Source organism: Myotis davidii, unplaced genomic scaffold (genome assembly GCF_000327345.1).
Source record: "Myotis davidii unplaced genomic scaffold, ASM32734v1 scaffold172, whole genome shotgun sequence".
Lineage (NCBI taxonomy): Eukaryota > Metazoa > Chordata > Mammalia > Chiroptera > Vespertilionidae > Myotis > Myotis davidii.
This window is the reverse complement of record NW_006284343.1, coordinates 679,967-697,168: the sequence shown is the minus strand read 5'-3', so window position 1 is coordinate 697,168 and position 17,202 is coordinate 679,967. Positions and strand designations below refer to the sequence as shown.

Below are 17,202 nucleotides of genomic sequence, written 5' to 3'. Positions count from 1 at the left end.
CCTGCAAAAAAAAAAAAAAGGAACTGAAGAACTTCCTTGAGTGTCTAAGGTTGGAAGTTTTGCTTTCGTGAATCTAGAATTTCTAGACCTTTGTACCGAATGGTGATAACCACCGAGGGGACATTCCTCAAGCACAGTGTTAAACGCCTGTGTGGCTCTAGGTTCAGATGGTTTGCATTTGGGCTTGTTTTAGTTTGGGGGTTTTTGTTGTTGTTGTTGAGGTTTTTTTTTCCCCTCCCACATTAACCCACAAGAAGAATTCAAATTCCCTTTGAGTTTTTCCAAAATCATCGGAAACTCCAGTAGTGAGCAGCGTTGGCTTTACTGAAAGCTGTCCATGGGAAACTGAGGAGGGTTCTCAGCCCACCCTCCCCAGGAAACATCTAACTGTTCTCACAGCTCAGATTTCTGTGGGGATCTCACCTCTCCCCACTAATTCCCTCTCCAAACCCATTAAGATATGAAGCAAAACAAATGGCCATGTGGTTACTAGCAAGACCCTCCTTGTTAGACACGAGCAGCTTTATATATGCACCGATTTTGTAAAAAATTTTACATAATAACTGTGCCCCTAAAATGAACAGAGCCATAAACTCCTCTGAGTGGCTGCTTACATACCACTAGATAGAAAGGGCTGGAAATTCTCAATTCAGGAGAGTAAAAATTTCCAACCTTAGACACAAGGAAGTCCTTCAGTTCCATTTCTGTGCAAGCACGCAGCTGTTTCAGCGGGCATTTCAACAACACGGCCAGCGTAGTTTTACAAAGGGCATGCTTTTGACCTGCAGGCTGCTGGCTCTCCAAAAGGGGAAAAATCCCTTTCCGATTTTATCCCTAGAAAGGACTTACTTGCCTTGCAGGAAGCCCCCGGGGCGGGGGTCTGGGGAGAGGGAGCTCCCAGGATGTAAAATGCTGAGGGGAACCCAGGGCCCTCCGAACAAGAGAATGGACAGGGCGTATTCCCAGACAACACACAGGACTGTATTCTGCCTCAGCAGACGCGCCTGGCACCTTTGCATCTTCCTGTCTAAGTAAATCCTACATCGCACACAACTGCATGCAAATCACCAGCTGGAAATAGTAACCTCAGCACTTTTAGAATCATGCCAACCTGCGGGGTCAGGACAGCCTTGCTTCACTAAAGGATGCCGGGAGGGAGAGGTAACTGTTTCTTCCAGCACATGTAACCCCTCAGGCCCTCGGAGGGTGTGAAGGGCAGGGGCCCACTCCCAATTCTGGACCCCGTGCTACTGCAAGGGCTCCGCTCCTGACATGCTGTTCCTCCCTCCCCCACCTCCCCATTGGGAAAGGAGGTGTTGACTGCAAGTAGCAACAGGATTTTTTTTTTTTTTTAAAGGAGAAGAATTTTGTTAGCCCTCTCCACTAATTGCTTTTTTTGGCATTCTCCTGTGCACTGCGTTTTTTATTATCCTACAAATGAATCCTAACCTATAGAAGGTTTTAGACCAGTGGACTAAGGAAGCAGCACCAGATGGCCCAATGTGAACATACACGGGAAATGGACCCGGTTTGAACAGGCTGAGCATTGAGATGGTGAGAATGAGGCAGGCAAAGTTGGAGATTCGGGAGAAAGCCTCACGCCTCTCTCTTGGCAAATCTGGGCCTCCTTTCAATTAAACTTTAAATGAAGACTCCTGCTTGGATAGTTCAAACGTTTTAGAAGGAAGACGCAAGCGAGCTGCAGACTGAGCAAAAGTACACACTGTATTTATTATCATCGAACATGGCTTTTTATATAATTACATCCCTGTGCACTTTTTATTTTTGGTTCTTGAATAAAGTCACTCAGATTAAATTAAGGAGTGTGCAAGAGAGGTACTCTGATGCTTCCCTCTGTTCCCATGGCAACTCCAAGGCATCTTCTGCAACTGCCTCATTGACTGAGTGTGCCTGAGTGATGGGGCTACAACTCCTAGCTGATCCTGGAAGCGTCAGGGAGGACTGCTTCATGGGCCTCATGGCCACCAGGAAGCTTCCCACAGGCCCTACGGACCCCTCTGGCAGTTTGATTCCACTTTCCCATGCTTTTGAATGAGTGGCTGCTCTCTGAGAGTGCCTTTGTCAAGAGTGCTTTGTTAGGGCTGTGCACACACTTGCCTTGGAACTTTATTGGTAAACTAGAGGCCCGTTGCACAGATTTGTGCACCAATGGGGTCCCTCAGCCTGGCCTGCGCCCTCTTGCAATCTGGGACCCCTCAGGGGATGTCAGACTGCTGGTTTCGGCCAGGCTGAGGGACCTCACCAGTGCACAAATCCATGCACCAGGCCTCTAGTTTGCATATAAGATCTTTGGTTAATCTCTTCTCGCCCTCCCCGCTCCATGCGTTATATATATATATATATAGTCTATTTGTACAATCTGTGTCTAAGGCCTAATGCCGTTCCTTCTAAGGACACCCCTATATCCTATTTAGTGAACCCTCTCTTTGTTTGCAGGACCAAATAAAAAGTTGCTTAACAGGGACTTCAGATGTAGAAGTATATTAGCAAGAATTAGAAATACAAAAGCCAAATAAAACTATCCTGTGTGAGACTTGATTCATTTGTTCCTTGTACATGATCAAACCCAGACACTTGCCACAGAGATGTCTTTCGGATCCTGTGACAGGATCAGGGAGGTGACGAAGCAAAGATGATGTCACAGATCTAATCACAGAAGCAGAGTCTAGGGTCTGAGGGGTCATTTAACAAAGAAATGAAAGAGCAGCTTCCAGGGTAGCAGAGTTTTTACCAAACCAACTTAACCCGTTCCCAACAAGACATTACGAAAGTATTTGAGTCCATGGTGACATCCTTGAAAGAATATTTAAGTGATACAGGGAAGGCAAGAAGTATGTCTTTGCACAGTGCCTCATTCCCCATAAATATTCCTTAGTTAGTCGTTATTGGTATACTTTTTTTTATATCTAAAATCCAGTTGGTTTTCTCAATTGTAAGACAAAATGAACATACAACTGTACTGCCCATTTTCCAAATTGTGAAATTCCAGCTCAAAATTTTTGAATAACCAACACTAACCATAGAATAGTTCCTCAATAAATTTTTGGTCAAATTCAATAGATTTTTTTTTTTTAGACATTGAACCTCTTAACAGCTTAGTCTCTCAGAATATAATCTCAAAACTGAAATAAAAAAGATTTCTGAAAATGAGTACAGGCACCATAAAAACCCTGCATCTAAGCCATGTCTTTTGTGTGTTACCTGCATGTTTTTGGCCTGCCTGGCTCTGATGTACTATTTACATAACCCTTATGGTGAATGATATGATTTCCTCCACATAACAGATCAGATTCAGAAACTAAATGGTGCTTGGGGACTTCTGGCCTTGGACTAAACAGCAATAGGTGGTTTAATGGAAAAACTTTTAAAAGCACATCCTACTAGGAAGAGTTTGTGCGCCACACAAGAAAATGCTAAAGAACACAGACCATCTTCTGAATAAGGCAGAGAACTGTATATTTTAGAAAACCATTCCTCCAATACAATCAACGCCTGGAGGCAACAAACTTCACTTATTTGGAGAGAGCCACTTATGTGTAATTATCCATCATTATTATTCTTACTAGTTAGCAACACTCCTGTGCCAATCGGCCTCACCTTCCTCCAACTCCTCCCCTTCCACGTTCTTCTTAACTGCCCCTCCTTCCCTGCCCTCAACTATTCTGCTTCTCCTAGTTTCCAAAGCAGATGATGGACTCATCCCAGTTTGCCCGGAATGCCCCCAATTTTTGCACTTCAAATTCTGCATCCTGGGAAACGTCTGTCCCAGGTAGACCAGTTCGTCGCCCTATTCCTGAACCATATATTGTGATTATCTTACTGTAGCTGCATCTTGCAGGTGTTCCCTTGCACATATGTACCTTTTGAAAAAGTCATTCTAGCCCGACCGGCATGGCTCAGTGGTTGGGTGTTGACCTATGAACCAGGAGGTTGTGGTTCAATTCCTGGTCAAGGCATCTGACCACGTTGTAGACTCAATCCCATGTGGGGCATGCAGGAGGTAGCCCATCAAGGATTCTCTCTCATCATTGATGTTTCTATCTTTCTCTCCCTCTCACTTCCAACATTTTTTTAAAAAAAACAATAAAATGCATCATAATGACCCTGGTACAGTGGCTCAAATCATTGGGTCACTAGGAACCTCCATCTGAACTATTTTGAAAAAAAAGTCTCTGGGGTCTTAAGATATGCTCATCATGGATGTGGTTATTTCACAGATAAAATCTGCATTCTAATACCACCCCCTTTACAGTCAGGCCTCAGCTTCTTATCGACAGCAGAGTTCTGATGAATTATAGGCCACAGGTCAAATTTGGCTCACCCCCTGTAGCTATAAGTAAAGCTTCATTGAAGCCCAGCCACACCATTGTTTTCCTATTATTTGTAGCTGTTTTCACACCAGAGGGAGGAGTTGTAGAGGTTAGACAAGGACGGCCTGGTCTGCAAACCAGAAACTTTTACTGTCTGGCCCTTTATGAGACACATTTGCCTATGCCTGGTGTCTAACACGGCAATAATAATGTCCCGATTTGCTCTTTGAGAATGAGATAACATATAAGAACCCCGCACAGAGCCTAGGCTCCAAGAAAAGGGACTATGATCACTCAACGAAAATATCAAAATCTAAACCTTATTATACTTTGTGGGTTTTTTGTTGTTTGCTTGTTTCTCCTCTGCCTTTTCTAGCCTCTCTCTACCTAGGTCATTCGGTCCAAAAACAAAATATGAGCTTGACTTCCTCTAAGTTGGATTAGACTAATCTGCCACCCCACGCACCTGCCTGTTCAGGCGATTTCTATGGCTCCATTCATGCAAAGCATCAGGGTTTCTGCCCCATTGTGTGCGAACTTGCGCTTTATGGCTCAATGATTCTACGTGGAGGAAGCCCAAAGATCTCGCACGGATTTGTGTTCAACATTTACGTTTTTATTTAGAAATAATAAAATAAGACATAATATATAAAAATATGTACAATCCATGGTTTGTGCAGTACAATAGGAAGACTTTAGGTACAAAAGGATGGCAAACGGGAAAATAGGAACTATCATGATTGTCTGAGGCCCGGCTTGTGCAACTCGCCGGAGGGCAGAGCTAAACCCAATGTCACTAGAAAAGAGATTCTAGTTGGGAGTGAGGGGATGGGAATGCAACACTTGTTTCCCCACCTTAACATTAGTTCACAGAGTGAAAAAGAAGCCACTCTTCTAGTCAGGACATGTTTCTTGCCTTTACCAAGGGGCTTATCATACAATATGAACTGACATTTGTTATTTTCAAGGGTAACAGAATTTGGGGGGCGGGGGAGGGAGGGTTGGGCACAGCTCATGAAATAAACATCAAGGTTTGGGATGGGAGTTTGTCGGAAAGAAAGGAAGCAAAGGGAGAAATAACGCCTTGGGGGAATTTTTTTTTTTTTAAGGTGAAAACTTTCTCCAGGAATTTGGAAAGGACTACAGTGCTACAGTGTGACATCTTTGAAATGTCTGATTCAAGTATATGCTTAGAGGGGTAGAAAACTATGCCTTTCTCCATAATCAAAATAGATTCACTTTGTCTACATTTTATTTAAAAATAGGATAACTGAGAATCTTTGCCTCCTTCCAAAAATATGATGCCCAGCCAGACAGGGGCAATGGACTTCTTTAAAAGGGAGTAAGTCCTACGTGAATTCAACGAGAGTTCGCTTGCAATAAAGAAGCAACACGCGTCCAAGAATAGACCCCGGACGTTCACGGAGTCTCTTCCACTTGCATTCTAGTGACATGTGTGCATGAATGAAGGAGACCCGGGCAGTAAGGACAAATGTTTTGAAGGTAAAATGCAGCAAAACAATGTGGTGCATTACCTGTGTCTTGGCTCTTGACCAAAAATAAAATACAATAAAATAAAATGCCACTTAAAGCTTGTAACTGTTAAAATACTAATAACTAGAAAAAAGCTTTCAAATGGACAGCCCATGCTGAAATAAATAACCGAAGAACATAGCAATACAAACCTTATAAGGCTGGTAGATACTTGCTAAAACCATGCTAACCGGTAGCATATAGGTACTAGCTCTCAGAAATTGCTGTACTGAAATCAAACTTTCTATGGCAATATTTTTCCCTTTACAGACTTCTATTTACATTTGGCTTTAAATATGAAAATATCTGATAAACTTTATAAAATGTACACTTTTAAAAACATAGCTTCTGCAAAATTTTCTTGAAAAAAACAAACAACAAACAAACCTGTGCACCAGAAATGTTATTTTTTTTTCTCTGTTTCAGAAAGAAGTTGAAAGATGTCCCTCCCTCGTTCCTGCCCCCTTGCCCACCCTCTTTGCAAACATCTTAAGTCTTTCTTTAAGTGGCAGCTCTGTGGGTGGGGGAGGAACCTTCTCGGAGGTCAGCCCCACTCTCCACTGTATCTTCATTTAATGTACATATGACTGAATACTCTTTGGTTTGATTATTTTCCTTTGCAAAAATATCAAAATAGCAGCAGCGGAAGCCCTCGGTACCCTCTCTGTCCGTGGCCAAACGGTCGCCTCTTTGGTTGATTCTCTTGTCCACTCAATCCTAGTTCCTCCAACTCTCTAGTCAATTTCGCAAACCTGCCTTTCCATTTGGATTTCAAAACAGCATCCACTTCTCTGTCTTGGTTTCCATGAAAATAATACCACCGTTTTCAAACCCAAGGACTCTGAAGGCTGACAACAGCAGGTCTGGTGACCTCATTGCAGGCACTGCATTCAGATATGGCTGCTCAAAACCCACAGACCGTCACAAACATCAATTCACAAATACAGGATTCTAGAACAAGCTTCTTTTTAATGGCATATAGGGATATAACACCATAAGAGAGTTGGTTTTGAGACTCCAATTAAAAAGAAAAGTCAGTCACCCCAGAATTCACAGACAGGGTACTTCAGACAAAAAATAAAAAGAGTTCCATTACTTAGCTGGAGTGAGGGGGGATTGTGGGTAGCAAGTCAGGCAGCCAGGCAGGAGAGGCTTCTGGAAAACCATGTGTCCTACAGTTCCACCGGCCACAAGAATCAGCTCACACGCAAGCATGAGTGTGGTTCTCAACCTGTGGGTCGCGACCCCTTTGGCGGTCGAATGACCCTTTCACAGGGGTCACCTAAGACCATCCTGCATATCAGATATTTACATTACGATTCATAACAGTAGCAACTTTACAGTTATGAAGTAGCAACGAAAATAATCTTATGGTTGGGTCATCACATGAGGAACTGTATTTAAAGGGCCAGAAGGTTGAGAACCACTGCTTTAGACCATTATCTCCCTTGCTCGTGACCGTGTTCTATTTTGTATGGCTCTTGGTAGCCCTAAAATACTGGGACATTTTCATCCCTACTCTCTACCGTTAATATAAGGCCATGTTCATCTCCCTCTTGGATACGTGAGCTGATGTGCTACATCCGCAGAGGCCCATCCGCACCTTGGCCTCGGCCCTCGCAGCCCTCTCAGACGCTGCAGGACTCAGTCCACACAGATTGGTCAGGAGGGACCCTGCAGGGGGCTGCTGGTGGGGCACAGTCCATCGGGAACCATCCTGGGAGTCAGGGAGGGGAATTTAACCGCAAGGGTTTAATTTAATTGGCCTTCCATGTTGGGCGGCTCAGTTTTGAGAATGCCTACGACATTCAACCAAGGTCTTATTTTATGGAATCTATCTTGGAATGTGCAAACAGGGGAAGCCTGGAGCAACCTCAGAGCATGGCACCATCTCTCACCTTATGCGTTAGCCTGGCCAGCACTACCTCACAGGAGGGAAAAGATGTTTAGTGTGTGTGTCTGTCCTGTGTGAGAACTTCCCTTTCCCTTTCTTCTTCTTCCTTTAATACAAAACTCACAGGAAAGAACAACATTTTAAAAGCACTACACTCCCTAGACTCTATGTGTACGATGTCCTATTTTTCTAGAGGGCAGTTCAAGGTCTCGCTGAGGTTCAAAGTCATTGTCTGTTGATTTCAAGGCAGCTCTGGAGCTTCCCTTCCTTTTTAGTATTAGCTCCACTGTGCAAAAATGTGCATTATCTTTGGTATTCATTTTAGGTAGTCCGACTTAAAATTTGTGATAACCCATTAACATCATGAAGAAAAAAAATAAAATACCAACCCGGAGGCTACCATTTGGCTAGCGTTACATAATGCCCTTATGTAACCAGAGGAGAGAGAGAGAGAAAAAAAAAATCAATTCTAGCAAACAAATTACTGGCCTCAAAAAATCAGGCTCTTGTTTTGGCACTTTGAAGCGCATATCATGAGCTTTCAACCAAGTTCAATACTGACTTTTAAATTACACTATAGAAAAACTACACTGCAACAAAAATACAATTTGTGTTCAGGTAGTTAGCAGCTTTTCGAGATTAAGGCAGAGAGTCTTGCCTTTGTTATGCCATTAAAAACATTCTTGTTCCCTAAAGAGAAGCATTCTGGATAAGTCAAATACCCAACCAAGGCTTGCCTGCAAGTTCAAGTCTTATAAAAACACAACACAGAAACACCCCATAACTTATTCTACAACATGTCTCTGTGCCGTCTGGTCATGGGGAGGCGTGTTGAGTGTGTTCCGTCCACCTCTGAGCTGAGAGTCTGCCTCTGGCACCATCAGGCTAGCCTCAGTCCCTGGTGGCCACTTGCCTTGACCCACCTCTTCGCCAGTACCGTCGTCTGAATCACTGTTTGGGGCCTTTGACCAACAGACTGTGTTTGAACATAACTATTCCGGAGAAGGAATCGGTCAGTCATATCTCTGATTCTCGCCGTAAGGGCCTGGGCTCTAGAGGTACGCTTGCCTGGTTGTGAAGGTCTAGGTCAGGGGGCGTGTCCGTACTCGTGCTTTCCGGAACACCATTGTCACTGTCATCTTCCTCTTTGCTCGTGAGGGCAACTTCATTTTCATAGCAAAATGAATTTGCATTGGAGAGGATATATTTCTTTTCTGCTAAGTCTCTGGCGCTGCAAAGGGGCGTGTTGGGTACTTCGTAAGTCTTGTGGAACCTTGAATAGTCCACTTTGTAGTAATGTTTTTCCTCAAAGAGGACCGGCTCATAGCGGTGGCCCCAGAGGATTTCGTTGGCCAGATACGAGCTCCGGCACTGGGTGGTCATGGCCGTGGCCTCCACCATGCCCTCCAGGATCACCACAATCTCAAAGTCTGCATTGTCAATGTCCTGCTTACTCAAGTCATAGAAAGGGCTGTCTTCGTCAATTTCATGGACTATGGTGATCGGGGACACGAGGAATATACGGTCAATTCCACTGTCAAACCCGACGTTGATGTCTATTTGATCCAGGGGGATGTACTCCCCTTCCGAAGTAATTCTGGATTTGAGGAGCTGGGCTCGAACGTGAGCCTCCACCAGGTGGCTTTTCCGAAGATTGCCCACCCGCCACATCAGACACAGCTTCCCATCTCTCATGGCGATCACGGCGTTGTGACTGAAGACAAGAGTCTCGTTTCTCTTCTTGGGTTTGGCCATCTTGGCCATGACGGCGCCGATGATAAAGGCATCGATGATGCAGCCCACGATGGACTGGAACACCACCATGAACACGGCGATCGGGCACTCGTCGGTGACGCACCGGAAACCGTAGCCGATGGTGGTCTGGGTCTCGATGGAGAAGAGGAAGGCAGCTGTGAAGCTCTTGACCTCCGACACACAAGCTTTGCTCTCCTTCGTGGCATCCAGATCCCCATGGAGCAGAGCTATCAACCAAAACACACAGCCGAAGAACAGCCACGAGAGCACGAAGGCCAGGCAGAAGATGACCAGCATCCACCGCCAGCGGATGTCCACGCACGTGGTGAAGATGTCCGCGAGGTACCGCTGCCCCTTCTCCCCCACGTTGATGAACTGAACGTTGCAGTGCCCGTCCTTCTTCACGAAGCGGCTCCTGCACTGCTGCCGGGTGTGCACTTTGCTCTTCCCGTTCCCAAAGCCATTGGCGACCGCCATGGAGGCCAGCTTCATGCCGTCTTCTTCCGAAGACACAATGCTGTAGCGGTTGGTCCGCACGCTGCCCATCGCTTCTGCCGTGGACGCCAGTGCTTCTGCTTTGGAAAACAGTCTGAGTTTTTGCAAAAACCTTTGGAGAAACAGTTTTGAATGCTCAGTGAGGACACACACCCACAAAAATAAATAAATAAATAAGGAGAGATTGGGGGAGGGGGGCGTCTCCAGGAGCCTTGAGGTCCTACCGAGGTCTGTCTACGGACATGCAGAGTTACCTTAGTAACTCAGCTGACATCCAGACAGCAGGTCCTGCCAAAGACAGAGAGATCATCCATTACAAGAGAAGTCATGATTCAGGGCGCTCGGCCCCGAGGCAACATTTCCAGCAAGACACAGAGTCAGATAGATATAGATACATACACCCTACGTTGAATTGTTGGAATTTTAATCCCTGGTGCCCTAAAAGATGGTTTTTAATTTTCTTTAAAAGCATAAAAATCAGTCTTTCCACCAACATTTCAGGTCCTTTTCCTCCTATGGTTTGCAAGCAGTCTAAAATGTTCTATCTTATGGGTCTACCTCTCCCCTCTCATTCTCTTCTTTGGCTTTCTCTACTTGCAAGTTATCAAGCCGAAGGAGGACTGCCTAACGCCAAGGTGTATCATGCAGCTTTAAGAACTTGGACACATCGAGAGAACATTCCATAGGCATGCAGAATGTTAATATTAACCGAGTTGCAGGTGCATTAGGGGAGGCTATGACAAGTTATTTTGTTTAAATGATGCAACTCAGCAGGCCGTCCTTAAAAATCATCTGCAATGGATCCCAGTTTCTGGAGACTGTGTGGGCCGGCTCCATCGGTCCACACACTTCCAGCTGCCACTATGCAGAAATGCCCCATAACGTCTCCGTTCATGCAAGTGATTCTCACTTGAAGACGCAAGTTTGCTCTGGGGGCTAGAGAACTGGTTCTGTTGCCTAGCAATCGGTCCTGAAATCCTCCGGAGATGGGACTGCCGTGTGTAATGACTGGCTTGGAAGTAAGCACCTTTGAGCCAAAGGACCAGGTCTTTAGAGGATTGAGATAAGGCAGGAACTCATTTCATGTGAGTCCAATTCTGTGTTTTCCCAAACAGAGGCAAGGTTGTAGGAACAGATCATAAATGGCAGCTTACTTTCACTTCTACGCACTGTTGTTTGCTATATGTTCCTATGGAGAAGGCACCCACCTTTCCCTAATGTGAACAAACAGTAGTTCTCAGCTCTCTCCTCTTGCCTTGTCCTGTCCTAGGGAAAAACTACCTACTGAAGACAACTTTCCTTCTTGGCTCCAAAGACACTGACTTGACAAAGGCCTGAGCAAAAGTTGAGGGTGTTTTCTTTATCGAATATAAATTAATGCAGCATCGAACTAAACAAATCAACATGAACCTACTCTATCTCCTGGATTAAAGGGGGACAGGGAACCACAGATTAAAAGGATCAGGAATCCACTGAAGCCCTGATCATGGGGACTCCACTGTGGCTTTCTCCCTCCCAACCATATGAAGGCGAAGCAGTTAACAAAACCAGTCGCAGCCAAGCCAGCTGCACACGGAAAAGCACTTCGCTTGTCTTGCTTCCGCGCACCCCCTTGCAGAGAGGCGAGGTGCACTGTCTTTGAAAGCTGCCTTGCTACTGTCTTCTCCCCGCTCCCTCTTCATCCAAGTTATTATGCAAGAATGTGCCCCAACACATTTTTCCCGAGATTAGTCATCTGTGAAAATTGCAATGTGTGTTACATTTTGGCAGCTTTTGACACCTAAATGATGCCCGATTTAAAAGTGTCTTTGAATCACTTTATAAAAAGAAGTTACTGTGCCTTCCCAGTCTTCCACCTGCCTCAGTGTTTTGTCTGCTTCCCTGCGAGGTTTGTACTCGGACAAACCTGCAGCTCCTCAGGGTTCTAGATCCTGGACATGGGAAGAACTTTTTTTATTTTTTATTTTTTTTAACAGTGGCCTCAGCTGATTGGGCTCAGGTGTAATTGCCAAGCATTTCTGCACAAAACCAGATAGAGGTGATATGACACCAAATACAGGTGTACTCCCAGCCCCCCTCCCCCAAAAAAAGAGTGAGGAAGAGGACTCATTTAACTAGTACATGTATCCTTGAGTTCTGATTGACTTCGGAATCCTATAAACTGACACCAAGAAATTCCCTTTTCCTGATTCAGAATAACCCTTCCATCGGAGGGAGTGCCTCATATTTCTTCTGACTTACTTCTGCACTTTTCCAGATGAAAGCATAACCGCCACAGGAAATCTAAAGACTGAATTACAACTTTCCAAAACTCGACCCCAGGACATTGGTCTGAATCCCACAAAACACACACTACCAGCTTCCTCCGAATAGCTTTCCGCATTTAGGCCCTCGAAAAGAGCCTGGATAGAGGGACTATTATTGTCCTGTCTCCATTGCTAACGACAGAATGTGTTCCACATGCAGCGCATCATTTACAAATTTGACCATTCTGCCATGAAAAAATATTTTTGGGGGGGTGGGGGGCAAAATGGAGACTTTTGTCACTTTGAATAGATAGGCTCCAAAACAGATGTATGCGTATCTATGTGTGCACACACAGAAGATACATTTAGACTTGGTGGAGCTGATTGCATAGCAAAAATCTAGAACCTGCCAGAGTCTGCTAGGTCCACTGTTTTAATACCCCACTGTGAGGAATGACTCTCCTACCAACCTGCCCACACACCCGGTGGTGGCTTTGGGCAAGCAGACAACTTCCATGCTCCTCTCTCACTGAAAATCACTAATTCATGAGCATCTGGGAAAACTTCCATTAGGAACAGGGCTTCCGTGCAGTAGTTTAGGGATAGATTCAAATTAATTTTGTGAGAAAGGATCGATGAAGAGCAGCTGAGAACACTCTGTGACTCCTTGGTGGGAACAAGGCAGGGGAATCGATATCTGATTTGATGAACCACGTGTGCATTCCCCCTCCAGCCTAAATATTTAAGGGCTTGATGGCAATTTGAAAGACACACATCATCATTTCACCCAGGCGATCCCCAACGAGGTAGAGAATGTTTCTGGGAAATTGAGAGGCTACATGTGGTGCTGTTCATGGTAAGACTATTTATAGACTGAGCCAAAATTAAGCATAAGCAATGGAAAAAAAGAGTTCAGCGCTTCAATCTTAGGTAGATGTTAAGGGAGGGAGAGCTATGGATTAAAGAAAAGGAAAGATCAAGGAGATAACATAAGGAGTGACCCCAAATCATGGTTATCATATAGGAAATATTTCCAACATGGACCATAAAAATCAGAAAAATGCAATTGTGGACAATAAACAAGAATACATGTGTCCCATCCAGTGGCCATGGTGTAGTGAGTAAGAAAGTTTCTGAGGATGGGAACTGAGGGTCGTAAAGGAGGGTGAGCTGGGCTTAGAGAGAGGCCTGCTAATGAGTGTTTAGAGTAGCTATTCCCCAGCTGACGCCATATAGACCAGCCTGACTGTGCTCTGGGCACATGTTGCTATGTGAGCACAAGTGCTAGCAAGGCAACCTCTGTGAGGCTCAGTAAACAGAGGGAGGAGCAGGGAGAGGGGGAGAGAGGGGGGCACCCACTTACCTATGTGACCACTACAACACTGACATTCAACAATGCATGGAGCATCCCTCAGCCTGTGTCAAGGCTGAAGAATATACGGATTTGATACTCAAAAAAACACACGAAAGGAAAACTGAACACAGGCCATCTGTTCAGGTAAAGATGTGGTCAGTCTTTCATGCTACTGAAAAGTCATACAAGGACTCTACAGCTAACGGGAGATTCGACAACTGGAGAGTCTCAAGGAAGTAGAAATATTGCGGATTGTTTTGGGGTTTTGATTTTTAATGCCAAATTCACAAGAGTTTAGAACAAATATTCCTCGGGACACCAATAACACCAAAGAAAGTGCCGTAAACATGGGAGGTGGGGGGGAGGAGCTGAAGGCAAAGTGAAATGACCTTGACCCCAACTCTCACCCCTCCCACAGCCCTTGATGTCACACCTCTTACCCCTGACCTTGGAGATTTTTCCGGATAATGGCAAATACAAATAAAACCCTCGGGGGACAGGGGTGGAAGTGAGCAGGAAAAAGCTAACAAGTGCACGGTAATGTAATGGGCAGCAGGCATACAACAGTGGCGAGAGGAAATCTCACTGCCTCTAGATTATGAACGTGAAAATAAAAGTAGTAAAAGGCAATGTGCACGCTTCGCAGACCCGAAGCATGTTTTCAAATCCTGCCTTATTTCCTAAGAGGTAAAGGTGAAGTCTGAGTCTTTGAGAAGCCCCAGTTTCACAGTCCTATCCTGGTTCCCATCCTACTGCTCCGCTTACTGAGGCACAGACATTACACTGCCCGTCTCCCATCTCTACTTTTCCCCCCAGTTGTCATGATCGATCTATATTTATGATGCAATCTCTTTGCAGAAAAAGTCGTTTCCCCCACTGGCCTCCCTAGAAACCATGCTGTCTTCCACGTAGGTATTAGCATTATTATTATTATTAGGAAGAATTACAAGTTGCTTAGGGGAAAGTGACACAATCGTGTGAGCGTGTTGCGGTCTTTAGGCTCCGTTCCAACTCGGGCTGCCTCTCTGTTCCCAGCAAAGCAACTTTGAGACGCTCGCTCCGTTTGGAACTGGACTCTATGCTTCAAGCAATGACCAAGAAATCACATAAAAAGGCCAAGGATCGAGACTACTGCGGAGTACCCGGGTCTGCCTAGGTTTGAGAGCAGTACTCCAGCTGCCCTATCCCCTCGCCCCTCTTTTTCCCCTTACAGCGACAATCCAACGCAAGCTCCCTCGCCCCTGTCTCCAAACTCAGTATCTCGCTACAGCTGGTGCATTGGAAGTTATGAGCACAAACAGATGCTGCAGGGAAATGTTTCGATTGCTCAACTGTTCCAAGCATGTCTCAGTATTTTTAGCTCTGGGATGTGCTGGTGCGCACACGAACTCTATAGGCATGCTCCGGGACTCGGAGGGAGCGTGGGTGCGCGCTCCTGCAGCCTGACAGCTGGGCACCTCTGGAGCAAGCGGGGCAGGGGAAGAGTCGGGAACCAAAGGCAGCCCCAGCCCGAGTCCACGCTCCCCAGGGCACGCATGCAGCAAGACGGAAGCGGGGAAGAAAACACACAGCAGCCCTTACCTGTTGCTGGCGCAGGAGCATGGGGACATGGAGTGGAAGTAGGGGGGGCCCAGAGGCATGTAAGATCCAGTGGTTTGTAAGGGCGAAGGCGCCAAAGCAAAGCCGAATTCCCAAGACCCAGCTTGCCGGCGGCGCGGGGGCAGGCGGCGCGCTGGCCAGGGCTCCAGTGCGCTCTGCAATATCCTGGGCTCTTTTGAGGCGGCCCACGAGATACCGGCGGCCTGGCCCCGCCCCCGGCCGCTGCTGGCCAATCGCAGCGCGTCTGGCCGAGCGTCCCGCCCCGAGACCCGCCGCGGGGAGGGGAGGAGAGGATGCTACACCCGCCGCCCCGGGCTCTGCCAGCGGGGAGAACCTGCCGGGCTCCCACCGCCTCCAGCCTCCCGGCCCGGCTGGAGGAACTTGCGCCCCAGCCCGGACAGCAGCAGGTGGGAAGCTCCGCTTCCGGGCTCTGGCCGCTGCCTAATTGCAGCCTGGCCTTGGGCCGTTTCCTGCCCTTCTCCGAGCCCCCCACTCCCCTTTTTCTATCCTCGGCGGCGGCTGGGCTGTGCTGGCTCCTCCAGGGGCCAGCGAGGCGGCGGTGCCAGGGCGAAATGTTTGCAGCCGCCGGGGGGAGGGTTGCATTTCATTCCGAGCGTGTCCCCCGCGCTCCCCACCCTTCCATGCCCCCCGAATCCGCAGCAGAACCTGCGCGCTGGGCGGAGGAGCCAAGCATTCAATGGGGACAGAGGCCGGGATCCCCGCAGATCCTGCAGGATTCAGACGCGCACAAGTGTTGCAACTGCATAGCCGCCGGGCTCCTGCTATCCCACTGCTCGCCGGTTACTTACAAAGCGCCTCGACCTCTCCGCAGGGTGAACGACGCGTTCCCTCTCGCGTTGTCCTCCCTCAATCTCGTTCTCCACCGCCGCCTGACACGCTCTGCCGATCTAAAATCAGAGCAATTAGACAGTAATGAATTCTCTGGAACAGCAACTCCTACAGACACTCGAGCTCTGCCCTCGCACCAGCGCCTCCCAGCCCTCATTCCCAGCAACCAGGCAAGAGCGTGCAGACCCTGAAAAAAACCCATGTCAAGTTCAATGTTCACTGGCTCTGCAGCCTGGAACTTCGCAGATTAATCCGTGTGTGTGTGTGTGTGTGTGTGTGTGTGTGTCCGCGCGCCAAATAGTAGGTGCATAGTATATTTAGTGGTCTTTTCTGAACACCGAGTTTGAAACCTCTCCGTGTGTTTCATGTTAATTTCCTCAAGCGATGAAATTAACCTTTTGTGCAGCAGTTTATTTACTCCTCTTAGAGTCGCCAAACTACTTCGACAATCGAGTTCTTATCCTGGGCGGCACAGCCCGGGTGGATGTGAGCTGGGGGGAGAGGTGAAACTCCCAATTCAAGGAAAGGGTTTGTGCCCTCGCTCCCCTCCCCGCCTATATCCTCACATGGCCTCTAGGAGGCGCTGGTGAGATATGCTTAGGTTTTGCAGCCATGCACTTGATCCTGTGTGAGCAAGTATGCCTCTTTTTCCAGCACTGAGCAAAACACTGAAATTAAAAGGGTGTGGAGTTGGTTGTGTGTGCACGCAGTGTGACTGCTCTGATGGCCGAACACATTCCTGTTCCATTCCATTTGTTGAGATTACGCAGTGCTCCAAGCTCCGTTACCAATTGTCTTGCCCTTTCAAGTTCTGTAGGTGGGAATGATGGCTCACAAGGGAAGTCTACCTTATGATTATTTATGAAGTCGTGTATTATTTATTTTTTTAAAGATATATTTTTATTGATTTCAGAGAGGAAAGGAGAAGGGGAGAGATAGAAACATCAATGATGAGAGAGAATCATTGGTCAGCTGCCTCCTGCACACCCCCTACTGGGGGTCAAGCCCCACAACCCAGGCACCTGCTCTTGCCTGGAATGAACCCTGGACCCTTCAGTCCACAGGCTGACGCTCTATCCACTGAGCCAAACCAGCTAGGGCAGATGTGGATTGTTTTAAAAATCAGCTTCCCAATTTGAATGAAAA

At 46.8% G+C, this 17,202-nt stretch overlaps 1 protein-coding gene across 2 annotated transcripts; it reads right to left on the bottom strand.

Moving 5' to 3' along the window:
* Positions 1–7,233: 7,233 nt before the first annotated feature.
* KCNJ2 (potassium voltage-gated channel subfamily J member 2) lies at positions 7,234–16,496 on the bottom strand. Of its 2 annotated transcripts, none has more exons than XM_006754591.2 (2): positions 16,017–16,496; positions 7,234–10,296 (listed from the first exon to the last, which is right to left on the bottom strand). In XM_006754591.2, exon 2 carries the CDS (start codon positions 10,057–10,059, stop codon positions 8,776–8,778), a length of 1,284 nt encoding a protein of 427 aa, XP_006754654.1. In that variant the 5' UTR covers positions 10,060–10,296; positions 16,017–16,496; the 3' UTR covers positions 7,234–8,775. The 2 variants fall into 2 exon arrangements, with proteins under 2 accessions (XP_006754654.1, XP_006754655.1); XM_006754592.2 differs by lacking the exon at positions 16,017–16,496 and adding an exon at positions 15,190–15,703.
* Between the last annotated feature and the right edge of the window lie 706 nt (positions 16,497–17,202).

Coding starts and splice junctions, on each gene's coding strand:
- KCNJ2 (XM_006754591.2), bottom strand. CDS start 10,059: ATGGGCAGCGTGCGGACCAACCGCTACAGCATTGTGTCTTCGGAAGAA.